Source organism: Pygocentrus nattereri, chromosome 15, assembly GCF_015220715.1.
Source record: "Pygocentrus nattereri isolate fPygNat1 chromosome 15, fPygNat1.pri, whole genome shotgun sequence".
Taxonomy (NCBI): domain Eukaryota; kingdom Metazoa; phylum Chordata; class Actinopteri; order Characiformes; family Serrasalmidae; genus Pygocentrus; species Pygocentrus nattereri.
This window is the reverse complement of record NC_051225.1, coordinates 22,875,136-22,899,140: the sequence shown is the minus strand read 5'-3', so window position 1 is coordinate 22,899,140 and position 24,005 is coordinate 22,875,136. Positions and strand designations below refer to the sequence as shown.

The window sequence follows — 24,005 nt, the reverse complement described above, 5'->3', positions numbered from 1 at the left end:
GATGAAATATGCAAGGCCAAAAATGAGACAAGAAGGAAGATGAAGGAGACAGAGGAGAAGGAGCATGTCTGAGAGAGAGGCTGAACGTTTCCTGTCTGCCACACGACCCAAGAGCTGGAAGAAGCCGCTCTTTAATGATGAAACCAATATCGATTTCACATTCCAGGAATCATCACCTCGCGGCTAGCCCGCAGTGCTGCTTGTCGATCTGAACAAAGCACACCAGGAAACCCTCATATACTTTCCCCAGCCATACAGAGGGTCCAGCCTCAGGTTGAAAAAGGCTTGTAATGTGCAATCCGACAACTCTGATCTTCAAAGCCTTTAAACACAGCGGTTTGTCCTCATAGGAGGCTTGTTTACCTTTCTAGACCTTTGTCTCTTGGTTCTTCTGTGCATCTGATTCATTCATAAGCTGTATAATTATCCACTTATATCATTAGGCAGCAGTGCTACTGGACATGTTTCATTTATTTTCATGAAGTTGTCTGTTTTTGTATCAGACAAATACTGGTAGTTGTGACTGTCTATTACAAGAATTAACTTGCACTAGAAAAGCTTCAGAATGTGGCCAAATCATTTTGGCTTTCTTTATATAAAAATGCTATTAAGTCTTTTATACACAGTGTTCTTTTCATTTTTTAAATGAAATCTTTGCTGCACTTTTTGCTTGGCTACAATTCTGTTGGGAGACCAAAGGCTTTACTTATATTCAATATTTCAACTTATTTGTTGTTTCTTGTCACTTGTTTCTTTTTCATTAAGGAAACAAGGTTAGAGGATGTAGATTTTATTCAAAATGATACAATAAGTTTAAAAAGGGACTTCAATGCAAACTGGCTGAGCTGTTCTCGGGTTATAGAAGTGTTCCATTTAAGAGGTTAAAAAACCTTGAAGAGCCTTGAGCCAAGAATCATTTAGGAACCGTTGTTTTCAGACGTTTATAATTGGTGCTGTGGTGTGAAAATGCTGCTTTGCAGTATTTACAGTGGTTATGTGTAAAGCAAGATACTCATATTCATATTCGAACTAAAACAACCATGGGAATTCCAGGGTTTGGAAGCACCAAAACCTCCCAAGATGTTCCTGTGAGACAACGAAACCATAGCAGTTTGGTACACAAGCGAATGACACTAATTGGCTCAGAATGGCTCATTCTTTCACAGCTGTCACTCTTGAATGACACATTAGTTTCCATGGTGCCAAGAAGCCGAGTGGAGCATGCTCAGTAGAGCTCCAGCTGGGTCGCAGGCTGGCAGGCTCCTCAGATTACACAGACAGATGGACGAACACTCCAAACGACAATTCTACAACTGCTGTACATTTATCCCAGTCCAGAACGTGTGATGACAGTGACCGATACCCTAGCAGGACAGATCGGCTGCTCTTTTGTACCAACTGTGAGGGCTCTGTGAATGCCAGCGGAAGTTAAGGCACACTTTGGAATCAAACTTAGGAGCCATTGTCTTAACTAAAATAATCCCATATTGATACGATTTAGTTCATCTAACGAGGTAAGATTGTCTCCACAATCCTAAAATAACTCACTTAAACAAGTTTGATTTTTACTGGAAAATGCAGCTCAGAGGAATTAAATGATTCACTAGAAACACCTTTCTTATACAGTTAGACATCACTTTTACAGTACATTGTAATTTGTTACTAAGTTATATATAATTAAAAATTATTGTTGATTATTAAACAAGATAACTTCACAGAAGAAAAAAAACATCATTAGCTTTGAATGCAAATTGAAACAAAATCTTATTCTTAGTCATTTTGGATCATTTGTATCGGTCCATTCATCGTGAATTTCTGGCAGAATGAAAAGGGCAACTTGCGTTTTACAATCATATGAAAAATAACATGAAATCATAATGAAAAATAAAGACAGAAGGGCGTCAACAAGCCTGGGCTTTTTGGGCTAAAGACTTTTTAACCAGTCCTGAACCTTATAAAGTAACACAGGTCTATGTTCACCCACTCTGCAAACAGAGACAGAGAGAGAGAGAGAGAGAGAGAGAGAGAGAGAGAGAGAGAGAGAGAGAGAGATACATAGCATGTGATGTAAGTGCAGAGGAGAAAATGCATGTGCTTGAGATTTCGGTAAAAATGGCAAAACTACTGCACAACAATAAAACAATAACTATTTTAAATTTATTAAAGATATTAACAGTATGTTGCATTGAATTAACTTATTATTTGAAGAACAATTTACTTACATGCTTATTCAGCTGTTAAAATATATAAAAACTACATAGAAAATGTTTCAGTATTAGCAGAACATTTGAGAGGAGACATCTAGAAGAGATAGTTGATGGCGAGAGAGGACATATGCATTATTGGAGAAATTTTTCATTTTTAATGTTTTTGTTTATAACCCATGGAAGTCAACATTGCCTAATTGGTGCAAGTTTTGTGTTGATGTGTCAATTTTACAGGTTAATTAAAAAAATCTGGGGGATGATATCTGAGCCCTGAGCCTTTACATGCCCAATCAACAACCCTGCACTCCACAGTGACATGCTGTACAAGGAACAAAACCAGAGCCACAGTTTACAACTATTTCTCTCAGCAGTCAATCTGCTTTACCAGAGTTTATAAAATCTCTATATAACATTAAACAAAATACAAATGAAAAGATACTATACAAAGAAAGCAGGTAAGTAAAGAGTCATTTCCTGTTTTCAAAAAAGAAGTTGATATCTTATCAGCTAGTTAGGTTTAGTTCCAGATTTCTCTTTAACTTCCTCAGCCATCACATGGATACAAATTTATCAACAGCACACCTCATATTTAATTTAATGAAGGACTAATTAGCCAAATCAGTCATTAGATGATGCTGAGCTGTCTCAAAGAGAGGTATGTAATGCAAACACTTAAACATACATAAAATCTGTATTTAGTGTATTCATTTTAGTTGTATTAATTGTTATATTATCACTTTTAAAATAAATTAATGCTTACTGCCCAGATAAATTATTTATTTATTTATTTATTTTATTATCTCAGGTGCCTAAAACATTTACACAGTACAGCACGTGAAAACACCAGTGGCTGATACATTCATACCAGCTTAACACACACTCTACCCTGATAGTGTCTCCTCTGTGCTCAGTATTGAAATATTATCTCATTAGCAGTGGTTCTGTAGTTAGAAACTGACCAATACTGAATGTGGTCATCAGATTAATTGTGCATAACAAAATAGATTAAAACCTGTAATTGGATGCTTATATAGTGGACCTGTAATAAGGGTGACTAGATCAGAGTGGGTCAGTTGCAGGACAGCAGTGCTGCTTTTGCGGGACAGTGCAGGACTCAACCGCAGAACAGTATTTGTTTTACCTGCTGTATATCTGCAGACGAAACATATGAAATTTTATATACTATTTGAAAAGTATAAACTCTAAGCATATAGGGAACAGTCTAAAACACATCATCACCCATCATCACCACTGTAAAGTAGTAAACTGTACCCCGTTAAAAAAATAATAAATACTGACATTAACCGTAAAATAAATAAGCTTTTTTTTTAATGATAAGAGAATATAGTTGTAAAATACAGGAAAATAACATTTTTTAATACATCTCCTGTAAAAGTACAGTCAAAGTTTGCTATTTTGAATGATAAGAATCCATTGTATTTTAACATGGTTGTGCCAGTTTTTAAGACTTTTGAGTGTTCATTTAGTAGTTATCATTGTAAACACACAGTTAACAGGGTAAAAACACAGATATCAGTGTGAACATACTGACCATAAAGTTGTTTTACATTTGTCCTGCTCTGTGTGCATTTATTTAAAAATACAGGACATTGTTTTTTTTTTATACATGTTTGCTGTAATTATAAGCAATAAGTACGTTATAAAACTAAAGAAAATTAATTTACAGAAATGTCCTATAAAATTACTTTCAATACAGTGTAATAATAATATAACACCTCAATTGTCTATTGTAACCTGACAGTAATTTGTAGTTTTAAAACAGTAAATGTATGGTAAATTAATTTATATTATCAAATGCATTACAGCAACAGATCAGAGGTTTTGACTAAAATTATGAGGTTTAAATCATTTAAAGTAATTGTCAAACCATTCAGTAATTCATAACACTTCTCTTTTAAATAGGCAGTAAACTGCAATATCAGCTCAGATGTTTTGAAACCACGTGGTTATGGTCTGTTCAGCCAATGAATGTCGAGCATCTCTTGTTTGAATCTGAGCGCTAGCTGCTCTAGGAGAGCGTCGTTCACACTGACCCACACAGGAGGAAACCTATGGGAGGCAAATCCTGCCAAAATTGAAAATGAAATTAAATGTCTTCATTTGCAATTTCGTTTTTCACATGAGCACAAGCCGTTTGTGACAAAAATAAAAATAAATTGAAAACGTCTATTTGTCATTTCATTGTAGTCGTTATTCTGGCTTTTTTGTGGGCAGTTGTGGGCTGGAGGTTAGGGAACTGCCCCTGTAACCAGAAGATTGCTGGTTCAATCCCCAGTGCCGACAGTCCATGTCTGAGGTGTCCTTGAGCAAGACACCTAACCCCCAACAGGGCTGCCCACTGCTCCGGGCAAGTGTGCTCACTGCCCCCTAGTGTGTGTGTATGTGATGTATCACTTCATAGATGGGTTAAATGCAGAGGTGGAATTTCCCTGTTTGTGGGATTAAAAAAGTATAAAGTAACCTAACTTTTCACAGCCAAATCTAAAATGAAAATGCTAACATCTTCATGAAACGCAGAATACATGTCAAAAATAAAATGAAAATGCAGAGTTTACTTTCTTATTTCATTTTTTATAGCAATTGGCTGCAAACCTGACAAAATTAAAATGAAAATGCAAAATGGAAAAATCAACAGCAAAGGGACAGTTCGTGATTCCATTTTCATCGCGGACACGCTTTAACTGTCAGAATAAAAAGGAAAATGTAAACGAACCTCAGCACCACCTGCTGGAGATTCACTTTTCATTTTCCAGTTTTCAATTTATTTTTCTATCTGACCAACATGCAAATATATGTTAATTAGCACTAGGCGGGGCTATGGGGTACATTTTAGGACATCCTGTGTCAGAATCGCCAGATCAGATCAAAGATTTCGAGTCTGCAGAAAAAACACCGTCATGACTCAGATCTGGTGAAACTGAACATCAGACCAAACGCTGTCAGAACAAACGGCCTCAGAGAAAAAGTATCAGACCAGACGCAAGCCTGGTCGCGAATAGATTGGTTCGTATGACCACGAAGCATTAAACTACTGTGTATCTCGATATAAATGCCATTGTAACATTTTCACAGTTTTTTCTGAGGCCGTCTGGTCTGATACCTTGTTTCTGGGGCCATTTGGTCACCATATCTGAGACATGACGTGTTTTGCCTCGGACGGCTGGGGCTGGTGAAATAACCGTGGACTTCCAGGGAACAGACATTGTCTTGATGCATATGTCCTTTTAAAATTGCAATAAATGTTTTAGTGGTACCTTTCTTACATAATCAAGTCTCCAATGCCATTGGCACTGATGGCCCATACCATGACAGATGTTGCCATTTGCTCCTTTCACTGACAAAAGATTCCTTTCATCTTTGGCATGGAGAATTCAACATTTATTTTTCCCCAAAACAAGAAGAAACTTGGACTCATTTGACCACAGCGCACATTTCCACTGTCTTTCAAACCATCTGAGATGAGCTTGGGCCCAGAGAACTCATCAATTTTTCTGCATAGTGTCGTCAATCGACACTTGTTTGACCACCAAGCCTAGGTATTATTTGTGGTTGGTAAAATAAAACGAATTCAATAGTTTGTTGAAAGAAAATAGAAGAATCAAACGAACTGAAAATATGAGAAGACTCTTCAGAATTCAGAAGTGCAGGTCGTTTATTCCTTTTTCTGAGCATGGAGAATGCTTCCCAAGGGGCCTCGGGCAACACTCACACATATACAGGGTTTGTACACATATTTTATACCCTCAGTAAGGGTGGAGTGATATCGCTCCACCTCTTTTTATTATCTCCTGAACTCATGACACCACCATTATGTCCAAATTGACATTCATACGTCTATCCTATGGGATCATGTGGAAACCATTATCTCCAAGCCTGGTTTGAATAATTTTTTAAAAAAAAAGACATTGTACCAGGCACATCCCAACACATTCTAGCATGATCGCTGGTGTTTTTTCATCTCTGTCCTTGGCCTTGAGAAGTTCATAAGTTTACTCGCTTCCTATAAAGTGTTTTTCTTCTCTCTTACGCCCTACTGAGGAAGCTTGTTTTAGGGCACTGCTCCAAAATGCTAGGCCATGTTGTACTTTATTTATGATTTATCCTGCATACTACAAGACATTTTAATTTTCGGAATCTTTAACTTACATCAATGGCATTGATGTACGGACTTACATCGCAATAGAGATTTAAAGTTGCATTTCTTGATATAACGGCGGACTCTGAAGTCACAACATTTTTCCAAAGTACTCCAAAAGTACTCCCTCCCTTCTCGTGCAGTGCCATCTGAGGGCTTGAAGATCACACACACTGAGCAGTGGTTTCTGGCCTTGCCCTACATGGACTGAGATTTCTCCAGATATCCTGAATCTTTTCAAAGCATTATGTACAGTAAATCATGAAAGACCTAAATTCTTTGCAGTTTTGTAGTGAGCAATGTTCTTTTTAAACTGTGTGACAATTCTTTTACGAAAATCCTCTCTTTGCTTCATAGAACTGAGCCTATGGTGGATGTTTCTTTTATACCCTGTCATGATACAATTACATGTTACAATTCACCAGCTTTTTTTGGAATGCTTCAAAATGGACCAGCTTCAATATTCTACAAGCTTTTCACTCTTGTTTTGCCCTGTCTCAGCTTTTTTTGAGTATGATTCAGGCATCAAATTCAAAATTAGTTTATGTTCCCAAATACAATGCTCATCAGCTAAAACATTAATTTCTTTGTACTTTTGTCACTTAAGTAAACGTTGCGATAGTTAACAGTTTTATATTGCATTTTACAAAATGTCCCAAATTTTTTTTTGGTGTTTGTATTGTCAGCACACATTCCATCTTACTGTCATTGTTGAAAATGTCTTAACAACTGTGTGAAGGCCCCTTTAGAAGCTATAATAACTGCTGCAATACTAGGTTCTGATATTGACCCTTGTGCTTTGTATTAGCCTATTAAAAGTCCTCATTCTAGAAGCATATTCAGTGTAGCTAAGTCCTGGGTGTAGTGGAGTTGCTTAGACCTGCAAGTTGCTTTGAGCATGTGTGAATGAATTAAAGAAAGGTTTTTCTCATGCAGTTCCAATCTGAATTTTTTAGTAAGTGCATGCTGTTACAATCCAAACTACAGATAAATCAAGAATGTCACAGGAATTAATTAGTACTCTAATATACATTATTTTGTCATGTTTTAGACAGACATTATACATCTTAAAAACTGTAGAAAGATTCATAGTATCTTTTTGCCCCATGTGGTGTTTATTTTGAATGCTTGGTTGCTGGGTGATGTCATGATTGTTAAAGTTCAACTGTCAAAATAAAAAGATTGAAAGTATGTATTATTGTTTTATTGTTCTGGCCAAAGGTTTTACATTGTTTTAAAAGAGTAATGGTGTATTGGCTGTTGTGTGTTTATGTAAAATTAAAGTACACCATTCTTTTATCTGCTGAAGTAAAAGGTAATTGTGCAAAATGTTAATGTAATTAAGTATATTGGCTCCTGTATAAAAAATGGAATATTACAAAATGAACACAAAATTATGATGTATAATTTTGGATGATGGCAAATTTCTGTGAATATACTATATGATAAAATAAAAAGAACCATTAACTTTAATATTGGGGTAATTACATTAAGTAATTTTACAATTTATTTCTGTATTTAACCAGTAGAATCCAGCAGTATCTTTTGGATAAACAGTGCATTGTAATAGTCAGTAGGCAGATCAACCAACATTTAACTGTTATCCACTGTATGTTTGTAGGATAAGAACATTTATTGACAGATAGTGTACATACTTTTACAGCATTTTAGCAGACACTCTTATCCAGAGCAACTTACAATTTGATCATTTTACACAAGTAGGCCAAGGTGGTGTTAGGAGTCTTGCCCAAGGACTCTTATTGATAGGGTGCTTGCCCTGGTGGGAATTGAACCCCAGTCTACAGTATAAAAGGTAAAAGTGTTAACCACTACACCAATGCCCATGTCTATTGAAAAATATTTAATAGGATTGAAAATACTGTACAGTAAAGTGACTGTTAATTTAAATAATGTTTCTTTATTTTACTTTAAAAATCTGTACTTTGACAGGTGCAAGTTGTAAATTGATAAATTGATAATTCTGTGAAATAACCTAATTACACTGTTATTTAAAAAATGGCAACCCTCAAATTGCAGACTTTAAGTGTATTTATGCAGTATTTCCAAGTTTTCAATACATTCTAGAGATGTTTTTTTTAACTATGAAAATTCTACTGAACTTTGGTCGTAAAATGACACAGGGAAAATCTGTAATTTTACAGTAATCCACTGTACATTATTTTACTGTAAAACTACAGGAACTGTTTGGCAACTTTTACTGCCAGACATCTTACTGTTTTTTTTTTTTTTTACAGTTTAGGGTTGGTAATATTCTTTACAATGAATCATTTCACAAACTACGCTGAATGACTTCTCAAGCAAGAATATTTTCAGTTTCTTATCATCCTCTTTGAAATGCGGGGCACAGTTTTGTTTGTGCAGGAAGTTGGACAAACCTTGAAATGTGGAGCAAGTCTCCACTCTACCTATTGAGTTAGGGGGGACGAATAAAGTGGCCAATGACTGGAAATGTAAGGTAAGTGCAAGAGTTAATACCAAATAGAATGTAAAGATTTTTAGCTGCATTCAGCAGATTTGTTGTTTTTCTGTCTGGTACAAACAGGACAAAGATTCACACCCAAACAGAGTGACTCCACTGAAAAATGGAACTTGCGAATTACACACACAGTACAATTATGCAATTCCAAAATGTGGCACTTCTGAATGCTAACAGGACTGTTGAAATACCTCCAAATTTATAGCTACTCTCTAAAATAGTAATTTCTTTTCAAAATCCACAATTTATTCTCTTAAAATCCTAGGCATATTACATACTAAGGCTTATTTTTTAGTAACTACAGGGACTTCAATGCAAGCTGTCTGAGCTATTCTTAGGTTATAGAGGTATATAACAATTTGAGAGGTGTTACTGTCCTTCTGCCACTCAAATGTAATTGCATGATAAATAATGCAATGAATTACATTTACATTTGATTTACGTTATGTCTCGTCAGGTCCGAATCTGCACATTTTTCCTTGTTTTGATGTCGAGATATGAATAAACGTAAAAAGGATGTTTTTTCATTCTGCAAAAATAAGACTATAACTTTACATCAAATTCACCTCATACCAAAATACCTCCTCTTCTACTTATAAACTCATGTGTGGTATTGATTGAAAGAATCAGCAATTCCAACAAAATATCAGAGCTTGTTTCAATTAGCTATGAAGAAGAGATATTTAATATCAAATTGCATCATGCTTTTGTAATTGCTGGTATTAACTGTGTCTTCTAAGCATGCAAAATGACTCCAGCTTCAAATTTGTGGCGTATAAGCATGTAAGCGCCTCATTAAACCAAAATTGCCTCAGATCTCCAGTCCTCAGCACAGAGAGGCTGAGTTTGAATTGCTCCGCAGCCGGCTGTCTATTGACTGGCGTCACCTCTTTGGCAGTGTATGAGATGTCTGAGAGTGGAGGCGAAGACGAGGAATAAAGTCTCACCTGTTTTCCACGAGAACAGACTCCTCTTCGGCACATCCGCTCCCACCACGGCGGCCATTAGTGAAAGGCAGAGCAGAGCACTCCAGATGGAGGAGACAAAGGCTAGACCATGCTTCATAAACCACATCTTCACTCCCTCACTCCTTCCTCACACCTGACAGACACAGAGATACACGTGAAACATTGGGGTTTTACATTACAGCATGGCTTCTTTATTCTACATGACACAAATATTCTTCGTTCTCTATCCTTAAGGCTTTCACCACATGAATGAGAACAACACTTGTCAAAGTGCCAGAAGTGTGAATGGATTACACTCATCATATGCATTATTAGAAATACCATGTATTTCATGTACTGCTCACTGTATGAGGTCCACCTACCTTGCACGTAGAAATACGATCTACCTGTCTACCACAGCATGCTAAATTAATTTGCGCAGAATTACAGGTTTCATAGGGTATTTACATACAAACTGGGTAAACAGTGTAGGATTTACAACCATTTTCATACATAGTCCCACAATTCTAGGGGCTCAGAATGGACATCTGGCTACACAACTGTTCCATGGCCAGGTGAGTGCTATTCCCTGATTATTTTGTTTATAATTAAGCAGATAAAAGGTCTTTTGCATTTGGCATTAGCATTTTGAATCTGGTGCTGTTAACTTTGAATATTAAGTAAAACAAGCTGTCACTTCTAGTGGAGGAAGCCGTCAGAGAGCATTATGTGTGGCCACATGTTCGGTACATTATTTCTAAGAAAGAACATAATAGTGAGATAGGAAATACCAAAAGACCATGGAAAACCACTGTAGTTGATGGCTAAAGAATTCTTTCCCTGCTGAAAAAAACCTATATGTATATGTATATTTCTTTATCTTCTTAGATATTTATATATTTTTGTATGTAAATTCTATAAGGGGGCTACACCCCTAAGTTCTTCATTCACTTTCCACCTGTGTAAATGTGATGTGACAAGAAACATGATTTGATTTCATTTGATTTGATTACAGCCAGATCAAGAACACCCTTCAGAAGGTAGGTGTGCATGTGTCAAGTCAACAATTGAACACATGACCAGAGTAAATACTGGGATTTAACCACAACATGTAAACCACTGGCAAGCCTTAAAAATAGGAGGACAAAGAAACCTCAAGAAAGCTGTACAGTTCTGCTACAACAATGTTTGCACAGAATAGACCAAGATGCACTTTGTTCAACCAGATCAACCAGAATGATGGGAAGAAAAGAGTATGGAGAATGGAAGAACTGCTCATGGACTGAAGCATGATGGAGGTAATGTTATGGCATGGGCATGCTTGACTGCCAATGGAAATAGTACCTTGTTTATATATCGATGATGTGAGGCAGCAGGAGGAATTTTAAAGGGCTATGTTGTTTGCTCAGATTCAACCATATGCTCCAAAACTCATTAGATAATGCTTAGATAGTGCAAATGGACAATGATCTGAGGCTTACTGGGAAAGCAAGTGAAGTTTTTTTTAAGGTAAAGAAAGGCAATGTTCTGCAATGGTCAAAACAATGACCTGACCTCAGTCTAATCAAGTATGCATTTCACTTAATGGAGGCAAAACTGAAGGTAAAAACACAAGAACAAGCAGGAGCTGATCAAAGTAAAGTAAGCAAATACTGCAAAAAAAAGGCCAGGCAGAGCAACACCAGAGAAGAATTCTGACCAAGTGTAAGACACAAAAATACAAAAGAACCTAAGCAGACCACTTATGGACCATATGTATGGTTAAATGCAAAATGTGCTTCTTTTCCAGAATCATCTACTGAAAGGTTCAATAGAAACTAAAAGTGGTTCTACTCTCCAAAGAACAATTTTGGCCCCTTTATTTTTAAGAGTAAATTATATGTATATATCTGTTGTCAGCTGCTCTTATTACTGGTCATCTTCTGGCCACAGTGCTACTGTTGAAAAAATATCTCTGGGCGGGGGTGGGGGGATGCATGACAGTGTCATGGTAGTGACATGGTAGTGTATGTGGTGCTATAATGAGTGTATCAGACATAGTGGTGTTGCAGGAATTTTTATACTTGTCAGCATCACTCCTAAGTAGGGTTCCCTAGGATTTCCTTGGATTGTCATGGTTTTCACGTTTGTTTTCTCCACAAGAAAATGTCTTTACAGAATGTAAGTCGACAAGACATGTAACTTGACTAGAAGTGTTTGAGCTTTCGCATATGACTGCATTCTTACTGTATTTCAGTGGCTACTTTTTGTCCAGCCAATCCATCTGAATAAAGAATGGGCTTGATTGGTTCAGATTTCTCTCAAATTGGGTGAAATTGTTTGGGTAAGGTGCACTGCTAGTAATGTGTTTATGTACCACAAAGTTTTTCTGGTAACTGAGAAGATTATTTTGAACTGAACGGACTATGTATGCCACTGAATTGAATAAAAATCCACAAGACAAGCCACTGTAATTTTACAACTGTACAATTGTAAAAAACTGTAAAAAAAACTGTACAGTTGTAATTTTACAACTGCTTGTTCTTTGAGAACTGTAATTTTACAGGGCTGAGGTGGCAGCCCTATCCCTAGGGTGGTCCACTACCCAAACATATCCAGCCATTACCAGTTCTGTGGTCAATAACTGACCACTGATGAAGGGCTAGAACAGGACATGTAGTTAGTTGGACATGAAGTTAGTAACATGTGGCTGCATGCAGCTCATTTACTGCCCTGTTGCGGCTCTAAAGCAGAATTTGATTTTTTGGTAAAAATAAAATAAACCTTCTTTGCAGTAAAATGAAGCTCTGCGGATCTCATAAAAAAAATGAAGTGGAACTTTTTCTACTTTTGCGGAAAAGTTTCCTGCCAGAGATGTGAGAAAAGTGGCTATAGCTGACCACAGTAAGTCTGTGTTTTCATTTAGATTTTTTAGTCTATACTAGGACATTACCCAGCACATATTAAGGTAACATTAAGGGAAAACATTACTTCAATAAAATCAACATAAATGTTGCAGCTTCCAAGGTGGTTTAATTTTTGTTGAAAAAACAAAAACAGCTCTTCTTAACATTTGGGATGCTGACCCCTCAGCTAGAAAATGGCCAACACAAATTGTGGGTCAGAAGATAGATTACAGTCTCTAATTGTTCACCATCAAGGTGGATCTACAAGATGCATGTATCTAATAAAGTGGCCACAACTGAACAAACACAAAATAAGCTCCGCACATCAATAAGGCCAAAATAACAGGGGTCAGCATTAGTGTAGCTTTGTTAAAGAGAATTCAGAGAGAGAGCCTAAGAATGAGTCCAAAATTAGAGTTTGATCTTTGCTACCTTTTAATGGCCGTTGTGGGACAACTTTCAGCAAAATTAAATAATGGAAGAAAGTGAATCAATAAGGGACACTGGAAATGTTCTCCAAACAAAGCAAAGCAAATCCCAAACAGCTGAATCTGCAGCTCAGTCTGCATGATATTGAGTGATTCTCGACTGCCGGACTTTCTCTTTAGGGAAAGAGATGAAAAACAGCTGCCTGATTCATTACGGACTAGCCACATACAGGCACATTTCAAGAGAAAAACAATCTGCATGTAGTCTTGCAATTGTCCATGCCCTGCTGCAGTAAAGCCAGCTGGAGAGGTGATATTTAGGAGCTGAAAAGAAAACTCAGCGAGATTTGAGCAGTACAGAGAGGTACGCCGATTTTCATTCACCAAAATTCATGAGTAACATTCACAGCATGTCCAATCTGTTGGTTATAAAGAGAAGGAAAGAGAGAGACAGAGACAGAGAGAGAGAGATAGATAGAGACAACACGCTGCCACATAATGATGAGGCTTAGTTTGCACTTGTCAGCAGGAGCGCTGAACAAACAGACTGAAGTACAGATCCTCTCATTAAAAACATGTTCTGTAGAAAACCTTTTTCAGACTAGCAGCTGGCAAACCCAGCCAATGTGTTTGAGATATTTCATGTAGCTGGTTCAGCCAGGCTAAGCCAAACTTTCTATGTGCCAGGGGCCACAAATTAACCAAAATATTGTCCTATGGCTTCAACAAAGCTAACACTGTCTTGTTAAAATGATAGTTTGGCATATGATCACAGGTTTCCTCTTATCCCCATTCAGGTCATCATCCAAACGGTGTCCATTTGATTGTTTGTTGGTGTCCAAATGTTTCCCTTTCATTTCAAGTAATGGAAGCAAATATATGTAGTTTTTAAAAATCTGTCTTTTTACAAGCTATACCTATGTGTAATTTAAACAGATTTTGTTTCACTGTAACTTTTCCATATTTCCAAGCATGCATCACATGCTGGGTAGTTCACATGTACAGCTGCAGCAGAAAGCACGCCAATCAAACATGAGGAGAGTACTGCACCTTCGTCAACTATTTTCTAATGTGTTGTTAATAACATCGCAACTTTATGATAATATTTCCATAATATTAACTTAGAAATGTGGCCCTGCATTGAACTAAAGCTGAAGTTAAAAGTAGCTGTTAAGACACACTAGCATAAGGTGATATATATATATATATATTTAATTAGATTAGATTTTAGCTTTTTACAACAATGTTAACTACCTTATTTAGTGTCAGAATTAAGTATTTTCCCAGAAATGTTAATTTGTCTATTAACTAGACATGAAAGGTGTGAGTACAGTGTGCTGACTCACTTGCCTTGAACCTCAAAGTTCTTTTACACGCGACACGTATCAGAAATGAAAAGATCTTGAATCCAAACTTTTCTTTGGGGTTTGTATCTTTACTAAGAACTTAAAATCACACAAAACAAAAGATGAATTCCTGACTTCTAAATTAAGCAGTGTGGCGGTCAAAAGACTGTGATGCTCCTAGGTTTGAGGCTTCTGCTCTCTTCTATGCGTCATCACCCTTTCTTACTGAACTCAGCAGCCAATCAGCTTGCATCACATTAAAGCAATTACATTGCTAAGTTCTTATATTACTCGAATGCAAAAGCCACAAATATTAATGAAGAATTAAATCCAAATTTACAACATACGTTTTCACTGAAAACACAAAAAATAAATGACTCTAACAAAAGGAGTATAAAATCAAGCTAGCTAAGTTAGCTAATGATAATTAACAGTGGTTAGCCTTAGTGATCAACACTGAACATACTTTTCAAAACATGCCAGATATATTGAGGCAAATACTGAAACTAAAGAAACTTTAATTGTAATGAATGTTTTTATTTGTAATAAAAAAAACTGATGATTTTGTTTCTCATAATTACCCTTTATTTTATTTTTTATTATTTCTTTTCATAGAAAACCTTTCTGGTGTCATAGCATGCTACCCCACACTGAAGCAGAGTTATATGGAAATATTATTTCCCCTTTTTTGAAGACTGTACACTTAAAGGGTTTTTTAGTACAGAAAATGGTTCTATTCAGAACTGTGAAGACTCAAAGAACTCTGTGTGATTAACGGTTTCTTTGCATCTTGAAAACATTCTTCAGATTGAAAATATGCTGTAGATGGTTCTATATAGAACATTGTTGTTCTATATAAAGGGTTCTGTATGGCATTAAAAACGGCACTGCTATTGTTACAAGCTCATATCGTAACAATGGCAGAACACTTTTAGACTGACATGGTGCAGGCAGGGCTAAAATCACTGAGAAACACTTTACATCACCTCCCTATGTAAAATGAATCCCATCTGAATAGGGCTTAAGGCTGTCTTTAGCCTGCGCTGGAGTGATAGTACTGTAACTCTGCCAGCTTTGAGGAGCTGGTATATCAGCGACATACCAAATTAGGTACTCACTAAATATTAAAATCAGTGATAAGAAAAGCTGTAAAATGTCTGAATTCCATGAGACATTAACAGTTAAATGAATGTGAGTATTTTGTGCGACTGTATTTCTCTGTCTCTCTCTTCTCTTATGTAAATACCCAAACTAGTTGAAATATAGCCATTTCATTACATGTGCATGGCCAAAGCAGCACCTGTAGATGTAATTAGGCACTGACATAATTTAGAAAAAAAAAACAAGCTTGATTTTTACATACCTCATTTCTCCTCTAACACTGAGTGAAAAAAAAACATCACTGTTCTACTCTGACATTGAGTGACACTGCTCTACCATTTTCCTCTGAGCTCAGAATGACCCCTGTCTCTTTTTTCTTTTCCACTTCCTTTCTGCATTTTCTTGTTCACTCTATTCTAGCCCTCTCATTACCCTGAAAACACCTAAGCACTCATCTGCACTCTTTATGGTACAGGTTTCTAAAAGGGTCTTGGCTTGGACTTACGGTTCAAGGAAAAACCTTTGAAATGCTCTTCCCACAAACATTTTGTAGCAAGCTTTACTATTCGGTTTTCTGAGAAACTGTTGCACACAACTGGCTAAACTAAAGCCCTATCTGAGCTGGATTAGTTTGGGGAGGTGCTGTAATGTGAGTAAGATCCTTAGCTTTAATCCTATATGAACCTGAAATGCACACGGTTTTTAAAAGTCTGCTAAGTAACAGTTTTGAAGTGGTGAAGTGGATTACCTTCTAAAAATTGCTGAAGCCACTGCTACTTTGGTAGTAGTACTCCAGATAAGCCCTATTGGAACTGGATTAGTTTTCCCTGGGGATGTGGTGAAATTTGAGTAATTACAAATGATTACAAAAGATCCAGGCTGTGAAGTTTCAACCTGGGCTATCTGGAGCAGTGGTGATTCTAGGACTGTACACTGTTAGAAAAAAAGTTACCCCTCTTGTCACTGAGGTGGTACCCTCAAGGGCACATATCAGTACCTCTAGTCAGGGAACATAATTGTACCACAATCCACTGAAATGATATTTTCTAAGTTGGCTCCACACACCCAGTCTCATCTACAGGCTTTTTATTTTATTGTTCTGTTTTAAAACTTTAGGTCATAAAAGGGCACAAGTATGTACTTTTCACCTTAGAAAAACTTATTTAAGGTACACAACTGGAGCTTAAAACTGTTGTTTGTACCTTGAGGGTACATTTACATTGTTTGTACCTTGATGAACAAAAAGTGTACTTGCACAGCACCTTTATTTCTAACAGTGTATAAATGGGGTGGCCGTTGGGTAACCAAGGCAAAATTGACCCAGAAAAACTTGCTTTCACGTCTCTTTCTGGTGTCTGAATTATCCTGGTTGAATGGGTAGAAGAGTTTTATACTGCCATTGTGGCCAACAGGGTTTCTGGGATAGCTATTGCCACCTCTGCCATCCCTCTGGGTATGCTGGGGTAATTTGGGGAAGTGACACACATTCTTTATCTCATTTGGATCAACCAGTCAAATCTCTTACAAACGACACTGCTGGACCTCCTCTCATAAAACAAATCCAATGAGCCCATTTGGTTCTGACTGGTCATTTGCCAGAGTGGTCAAAAACGTTATTAGCATCCTACTACAAGTTCTGCCCCTATATGTTCCACCCCTGTCTTGCAGTCTGCAGGTAGACTCTTCTCTCCTGAGCAGCAGTAAACACTGCTGTGTCTATTCTTACAATGGCTTTTTTTCTCCTGTATCACTTGCAGGCAGCTGAGAAAAGTAGTCTCCATGGGAGAGAGTCGCTCCCTATAGAGTGTACTTTGAGCGTTGCAACTTTGACGGTCTACATGCAGAAAAAGCTATATAACACACTAAAAGAAAGGGAAAAATAGAAATGCAAATTAAATTCTCCTAAAGTCAACCTTCTGGATATTTTTTTTAAATTTCTTATTTGACTATTGTCTTAGTTTAGTCAAACATTTAGCATTTAGTACTGCATTTAACCTCTCCACAGATCACCACCTTATCGTGGTGAAGGGGTTTGCTTTCTTGAATGATCCTCTAGCTATGTTGTCTGGAGCAAAAGCTCCTGGTAGGGTCTCCCATGGCAAACTGGTCCTAGTTGACAGGTCAGACAAAGTGTGATCCATAATTACCCCTATGAAAATAAGAAGAAAACAGGACTTGTGTACCCTGCCCGGATCAGGATTACTGGGGCCCCACCCTGGAGCCAGGCCTGGGGGAGGGGTTCACTAGTGAGCGTCTGGTGGCCGGGCATTTACTCATGGTGCCCAGCCGGGACCAGCCCGAAGGAGTTACATGAGTCCCCCCTCCAATCGACGTACCACCGATGAGAGGGGCAGTAGTAGGGGTTTGGTGCTTTGTGAATCGGGCAGTGTCCGAAGGCGTGGGCCTTGGCCTTCTGATCCTCGGTTGCTGAAACTGGCTTTTGGAACTTGGAATGTTACCTCACTGGTGGAGAAAGAGCCTGACTTGGTGCACAAGGTTGAGAAATAACGGCTAGATATAGTCAGGCTCACTTCAACACACAGCTTGGGCTCTGGGTCCAATCTCATTGAGAGGGGCTGGACTATTCTTTTCTGGAGTTGTCCATGGTGAGAGGCAGCGGGCAGGTGTGGGCTTTCTCATAGCCCCTTGACTCAGCGCCTGTATGTTGGGGTTTTCTCTGGTGGACAAGAGGGCAGCTTCCCTATGCCTTTGGGTTGGGGAACGGGTCCTGACTGTTGTCTGTGCTTATGCACTGAACAGTAGTTCAGAGTACCCAGCCTTCTTAGAGACCTAACCCTAACCCTAACCTTGGGAGGGGTGCTTGAACGTGCTCCTCCTGGAGACTCTACTGCGGGACTTCAATGCTCACGTGGGCAATGACAGTGAGACCTGGAGGGGTGTGATTGGGAGGAATGGCCTCTCTGATCTGAACCCAAGTGGTGTTCAGTTTTTGGACTTCTGTGCAAACCACAGTTTGTCCATCACGAATACCATGTTTGAACACAAGGATGTCCATAAGTGCAAATGGCACCAGGACACCCTAGGCCGCAGTTCAATGATTGACTTTGTAGTCGTGTCATCGGACTTGCGGCCATGTGTTTTGGACAATCGGGTAAAGAGAAGAGCTGAGCTGTCAACTGATCACCACCTGGTGGTGAGTTGGAAGAGGTAGTGAGGGAAGATGCCGGTCAGACCAGGCAAACCCAAACGTATAGTGAGGGTTTGCTGGGAATGTCTGGCAGAAGAACCTGTCAGATTGATCTTCAACTCACACATTCATCAAACTTTGACCAGATATTGGGGGAAGTGAGGACATTGACTCAGAATGGGCCATGTTCCGCTCCTCCATTGTTGAAGCGGCTGACTGTAGCTATGGCCGCAAAGTAGTTGGTGCCTGTCGGGATGGTAATCCTCAAACCCGGTGGTGGACACCCCAGGTGAGAGACGCCGACAAGCTGAAGAAGGAGTCCTACTGGGCATGATTGGCCTGTGGGACACCAGAGGCAGCTGGCAGGTATCGACACGCCAAGCAATCTGCAGCTTCAGTCGTCGCCAAGGCAAAAACCCATGTGTGGGAGTAGTTTGGTGAGGCCTTGGAACGTGACTTTAAGTTGGCTCCAAAAAGATTCTGGCAAACCGTCAGGCAACTCAGAAGAGGAAAGCAGTGTGCCACTAGCACTGTATATAGTGGAGATGGTGTGCTGCTGACTTCGACTGAAGACGTCATTGGGCGGTGGAAGGAATACTTTGAGGACCTTCTCAATCACGTTCTCCAGTGAGGAGGCAGAGTCTGGGGACACGGGAATACGCTTGTCCTAAGTCGCTAAGGTGGTTAAAAAGCTCCTTGGCGGCAGGGCGCCAGGGGTGGATGAGATCCATCCCGAGTTCCTCAAGGCTGTGGATGCTGTCTTGGCTGACACGCCTTTTCAACATTGCGTGGACATTGGATGCGGTGCCACTGGATTGGCAGACTGGGGTGGTGGTGCCTCTTTTTAAAAAAGGGGACCAGAGGGTGTGTTCCAACTACAGGAGAATCACACTCCTCAGCCTCCCTGGTAAGGTCTATGCAGGGGTACTGGAGAAGAGAGTCTGGCTTATAGTCAAACCTCGGATTCAGGAGGAGCAGTGCGGGTTCCGCCCTGGTCGTGGAACACAGCACCAACTCTTCACCCTCTCCAGGATTCTGGAGGGTTCATGGGAGTTTGCCCAACCAGTCCACATGTGCTTTGTTGATTTGGAGAAGGTGTTCGACTGTGTTCCCCAGGGTATTCTGTGGGAGGTGCTTCGGGAGTACAGGGTACATGGCTTTTTGCTACGAGCCATTCAGGCCCTGTACAAACAAAGCAGGAGTTTGGTTTGCATGGCCAGCAGTAAGTCAGACTCGGTCCCTGTGGTTCTCATGGTTCTCAGGTGGAGAGCCCTCTCTGGGTCGGGGATAAGCTCTTGCCTCAAGTGGAGGAGTTTAAGTAACTCGGGGTCTTGTTCACGAGTGATGGTAAAAGGGAGCGGGAGATTGACAGGTGGATTGGTGCTGGGTCGCAGTGATGCGGGCTCTTTACCGGTCTGTTGTGGTAAAGAAAGAGCTGAGCCATTAGGCAAGGCTCTCAATTTACTGGTCGATCTACATTCCCACCCTCACCTATGGTCATGAGCTTTGGGTAATGGCCAAAAGAATGAGATCGCGAATACAAGCGGCCGAAATGAATTTCCTCCGCAGGGTGTCTGGACTCTCCCTTAGAGATAGGGTGAGAAGTTCGGTCATCCGGGAGGGACTTGGAGTAGAGCCGCTGCTTCTTCATGTCGAGAGGAGCCAGCTGAGGTGGTTCAGGCATCTGGTTAGGACGCCTCCTGGACGCCTCCCCTGGAAGATGTCACAGGCAAGTCCACCGGGGAGGAGACCCTGGGGAAGACCCAGGACACGCTGGCGTGGGAGCACCTCCCCCCCGGGGAGCTAGTGGAAGTGGCTGGGGAAAGGGAGGTCCCTGCCTCATTGCTTAGGATGCTGCCCCTACGACCTGAACCCCGGAGAAGCAGAAGATAATGATGGATGGATGGATGGATGGATGGATGGATGGATGGATGGATGGATACTGCATCTAAGTTAGGACTACAAAATATAGTTTAAATTGAGCTTACTCAGAAAAAATGTGAATGTTGTTGCCTCCTTATAAGCTAGACTTAATGAAACATTTTTTTTACCAGTTTAGTCAATGCCTGTTCCCACCCATAGACTGCAACTCAGCCAGAGTGGTGGGGTGAGAGCGTCCTCTCAACGACAGGAAGCTAAGGTGTTGCCAGGATTATTTCATCAACTCTGAAAGGCATAAAATTACTCAGCACATGTGAGAAGATATCAAAATGTTTAATAAGACAATGAAAAACCTTGCTCTAGTTTTATTCGCACAGGTAATTGTTCTTTACTGAAGCACAGACAGTGCTCTCTCTCTCTCAGTATGAGGAGCTATTTCAGCACAGGTCACACTACTCTGGGTTAATTCACCTTTTCATACTTTCTTAGACAGAAATTTTGAGCAACTTTGTGGCTCCTGAGAGATGAAATTTGCTCAACAAGAGATGATGAGTTTGAATGCAGGGGATGCCTCATGTCCTCCATGCAAGTGTGATGACGAAACCCCTGCCCATCTTCCTTCACCTCCACTCCACTGTGTGTGTGTGTGTGTGTGTGTATGGTGGTGGAGGGGGGGCCTGACTCAACAGGGTTAAGAACTGAGTCAAAATCAAGCATTAAATCTTAACAATTTCAGCTTTTCAGGAAGCAACCATTTTAACTGTGTTTTTTGAGCAAGCCGTTTTGTTGACCTAACTGAGACCACACTGTGAACCCAAATAAGTTCACATAATTTAAAGAATTGAAGGCAGTGTGAGGCAGTCACTTATGAAGTTGAATGTAGTTGTTGCTTATTGCTAACATTCTGCAAAGCTTGTCCAACCTAGCAATGGTTGCTATGAAGGAAAGCTTTTGTAGGCAGAGCATGGTAAAGACAATTGGTGTACATAATTTCCAAAAATTGCAAAAAACAAACCATCCACCGCAAGGTTCTTTAGGCCACCAAATGTGGTTCTTCTCTAGCATCTCTCCAAAGAACCTAATTTTTAAGAGCATGTATGAAAACAACATGTTCAATGAACTGTTCATTGACTGCAGGCAGCACAATTAGAGAAGTTCTTTAAAGTGCAAGTGGGACTCCAGATGTGAGGCACGAGGGTAATAGCTTTCTCCGGCTCTCTCAGGCTCTCTGCTTTATCTCAGTCTGCCTCCGCATCATTTCGAGACTGCGGACTGACATGCAGCTTTAAAGCACGGCTGTTAGCATGATGCCTCGAGACTACACGCTCACAAGATTCCCAGCCAAGGCTGAGTAATTACAAAGCTAATCAGTTCAGACAAGGAGCCATTCCCATAAAGAGAGAGGGACACAGAGAGAGAGAGAGACAGAGTCCTACTGGGCCTCTCCAAAATATGCTTGATTAAAACTTTCAATCTTTTTTTTTAATTAAATTGATTTCTGAAGGTTACAAAGCGGAAGTATCAGTTAGAAAGTTTAATTAAATAGTTTGTCTGACCAATTAAAGGCACACATTCTTTTCAATACACAGAGGCTCTAAACAAATGTCTCTGAGGGGCTGTGGGGAGAAGGGTGGAGCGAAGAAATTAATATTGCTCTAACTTATTTTCATTTTAAGGTGTACACGAAAGCATTTCAACACCCCCACATACATATGCAGTTCTACTGGTAACTTCAAGACATTTTATACTTAAAGCAAAATATCATGCCAATGCACTTATCAATTATACAAACATATAATACTGCGAAATTTCAGAGACTACCTCTTCTACTTAATTTCCAGTCAAAATGACCATTAAGTACAAATTATTATTTTTTCAGGTGACATATCTATAGAGATATATATGAAAATAAACGCATTGGGAAGAAAAATATGAAAGTTTCCAAAACTGGAGTTCAAAAAATGATTAACCTGTTAACTGCTGCCTCATTTTACCCCTGAATCTGTCTACCCAAAGTAAAAGAAGCACTGTTCTTACATATTTTGGGCTACAGTCGTGATCTTGGTCTCATTTGAACGATAACACTTTTTTCCTATCACGATAATTCTATAAATTACTGACAGAGTAACAGAGGCTAGAATCGAGGGGTTTTATCTACCTGACTCATAGACCTGTTAATTGATATTTGACTCTTGTTGTGTTATCAAGAACATATATATGGATTATGATGTCTCTGTGGATAGCAGCAAGGCTTTGAAGGTAAGGACCTACAGATTTGCTAGCATTCATTCCATAAAAACAAAAATCCATTGCATAAAAACAAAAGCTTTGATGGAAATGTGTTAAACAAACAAGCTGCTGGTGTTCCACCCCAGATTTCTGACTATGACATCACTTGAGTGTGTTTGGGTTTATTTGTATTGTGATGAGCAGAAAACGCAACCAATTTCTAAGACTGAACTTTGGAGACGTGGAAAAATATCCCTGCAGATTTCTTTAGACTACTGAAATTAAGCTTCCTGATAAGAAAGCTGTAAAAAGAGGCAAAGAGTGGACAGGCTAAATACTGAAATTTTGCCACTGAGGCTTTTATTGTGCGACACAGGAGTATGACTTATGAAAATAGGCCACCAAGAGATTCTCACAGAAGCTTTGTACACCTTCTTGCTTTCTAAAATTGCTATAGAAATGGCTTAAATGAGTCACTTTTGGTTCCTTAAAGAACCTTTCTAGGAATAAATGTTTGTAAATGATATGCAAGTGTGAAGAGCCTTTTAAAAACTGACAGAACGTCCACATAATTTAAATATTCTAAATCCAAGCCAAGAACCATTTTGGAACCTTTATCTTTAAGAGCTGCTCTTCATCCAGATGTTGAAGAGGTTCCTCATTTGGTTAATTAAATCTGCACTGCTGAACGTCAGGGGCAAAACTCCTGGAAAAAAAGAGCCCCCTTTTGTCACTCTCATTTCCATACTTCCAAATACCAGAACAGGCAACCTTTATCTAACCTCATCATTAACGTCGTTGTTGTAATTAACCTGCAAGAGACCCAAATTAATCTCACATTATTGCATCTCTCCCCAGCACAGATGTTGCCTCCTTATGAAAAGCCAACCCTCTCGCTTTATCAAGATAATTCACTTTCATTGAAGTGCCTACCATCATTCCAGCTGAATTGCGCAGAGATCATGCGGTAAAAAAAGCAAAATGCGAGAGATCATATCAATCATCACTGGTGTATGAAAGGGCTTTCAGTGAAAAAGGGCATTTATTTGTAACTTAGTCATCTGAAGAGTCTGAATAATGGCATACTGAATATACTCAGGGAAAATTAGACATAGATCACCATTCAAAAGTTTGGAATCACTTGTCAGATGATAATAATAGATGATCTTACAGTGACTGT

General features: G+C 39.2%; 1 protein-coding gene across 3 annotated transcripts in view; it reads right to left on the bottom strand.

Moving 5' to 3' along the window:
* Positions 1-24,005, bottom strand: part of thsd7bb (thrombospondin, type I, domain containing 7Bb) — a 139,812-nt gene that overhangs the window by 96,617 nt on the left and 19,190 nt on the right. For all 3 annotated transcript variants that reach the window (XM_037545142.1, XM_037545140.1, XM_037545141.1), the window contains exon 2: positions 9,808-9,961. In XM_037545142.1, coding sequence (XP_037401039.1) covers positions 9,808-9,934 — 127 coding nt within the window. In that variant the 5' untranslated portion in view covers positions 9,935-9,961. The remainder of the gene's footprint in view (positions 1-9,807; positions 9,962-24,005) is intronic.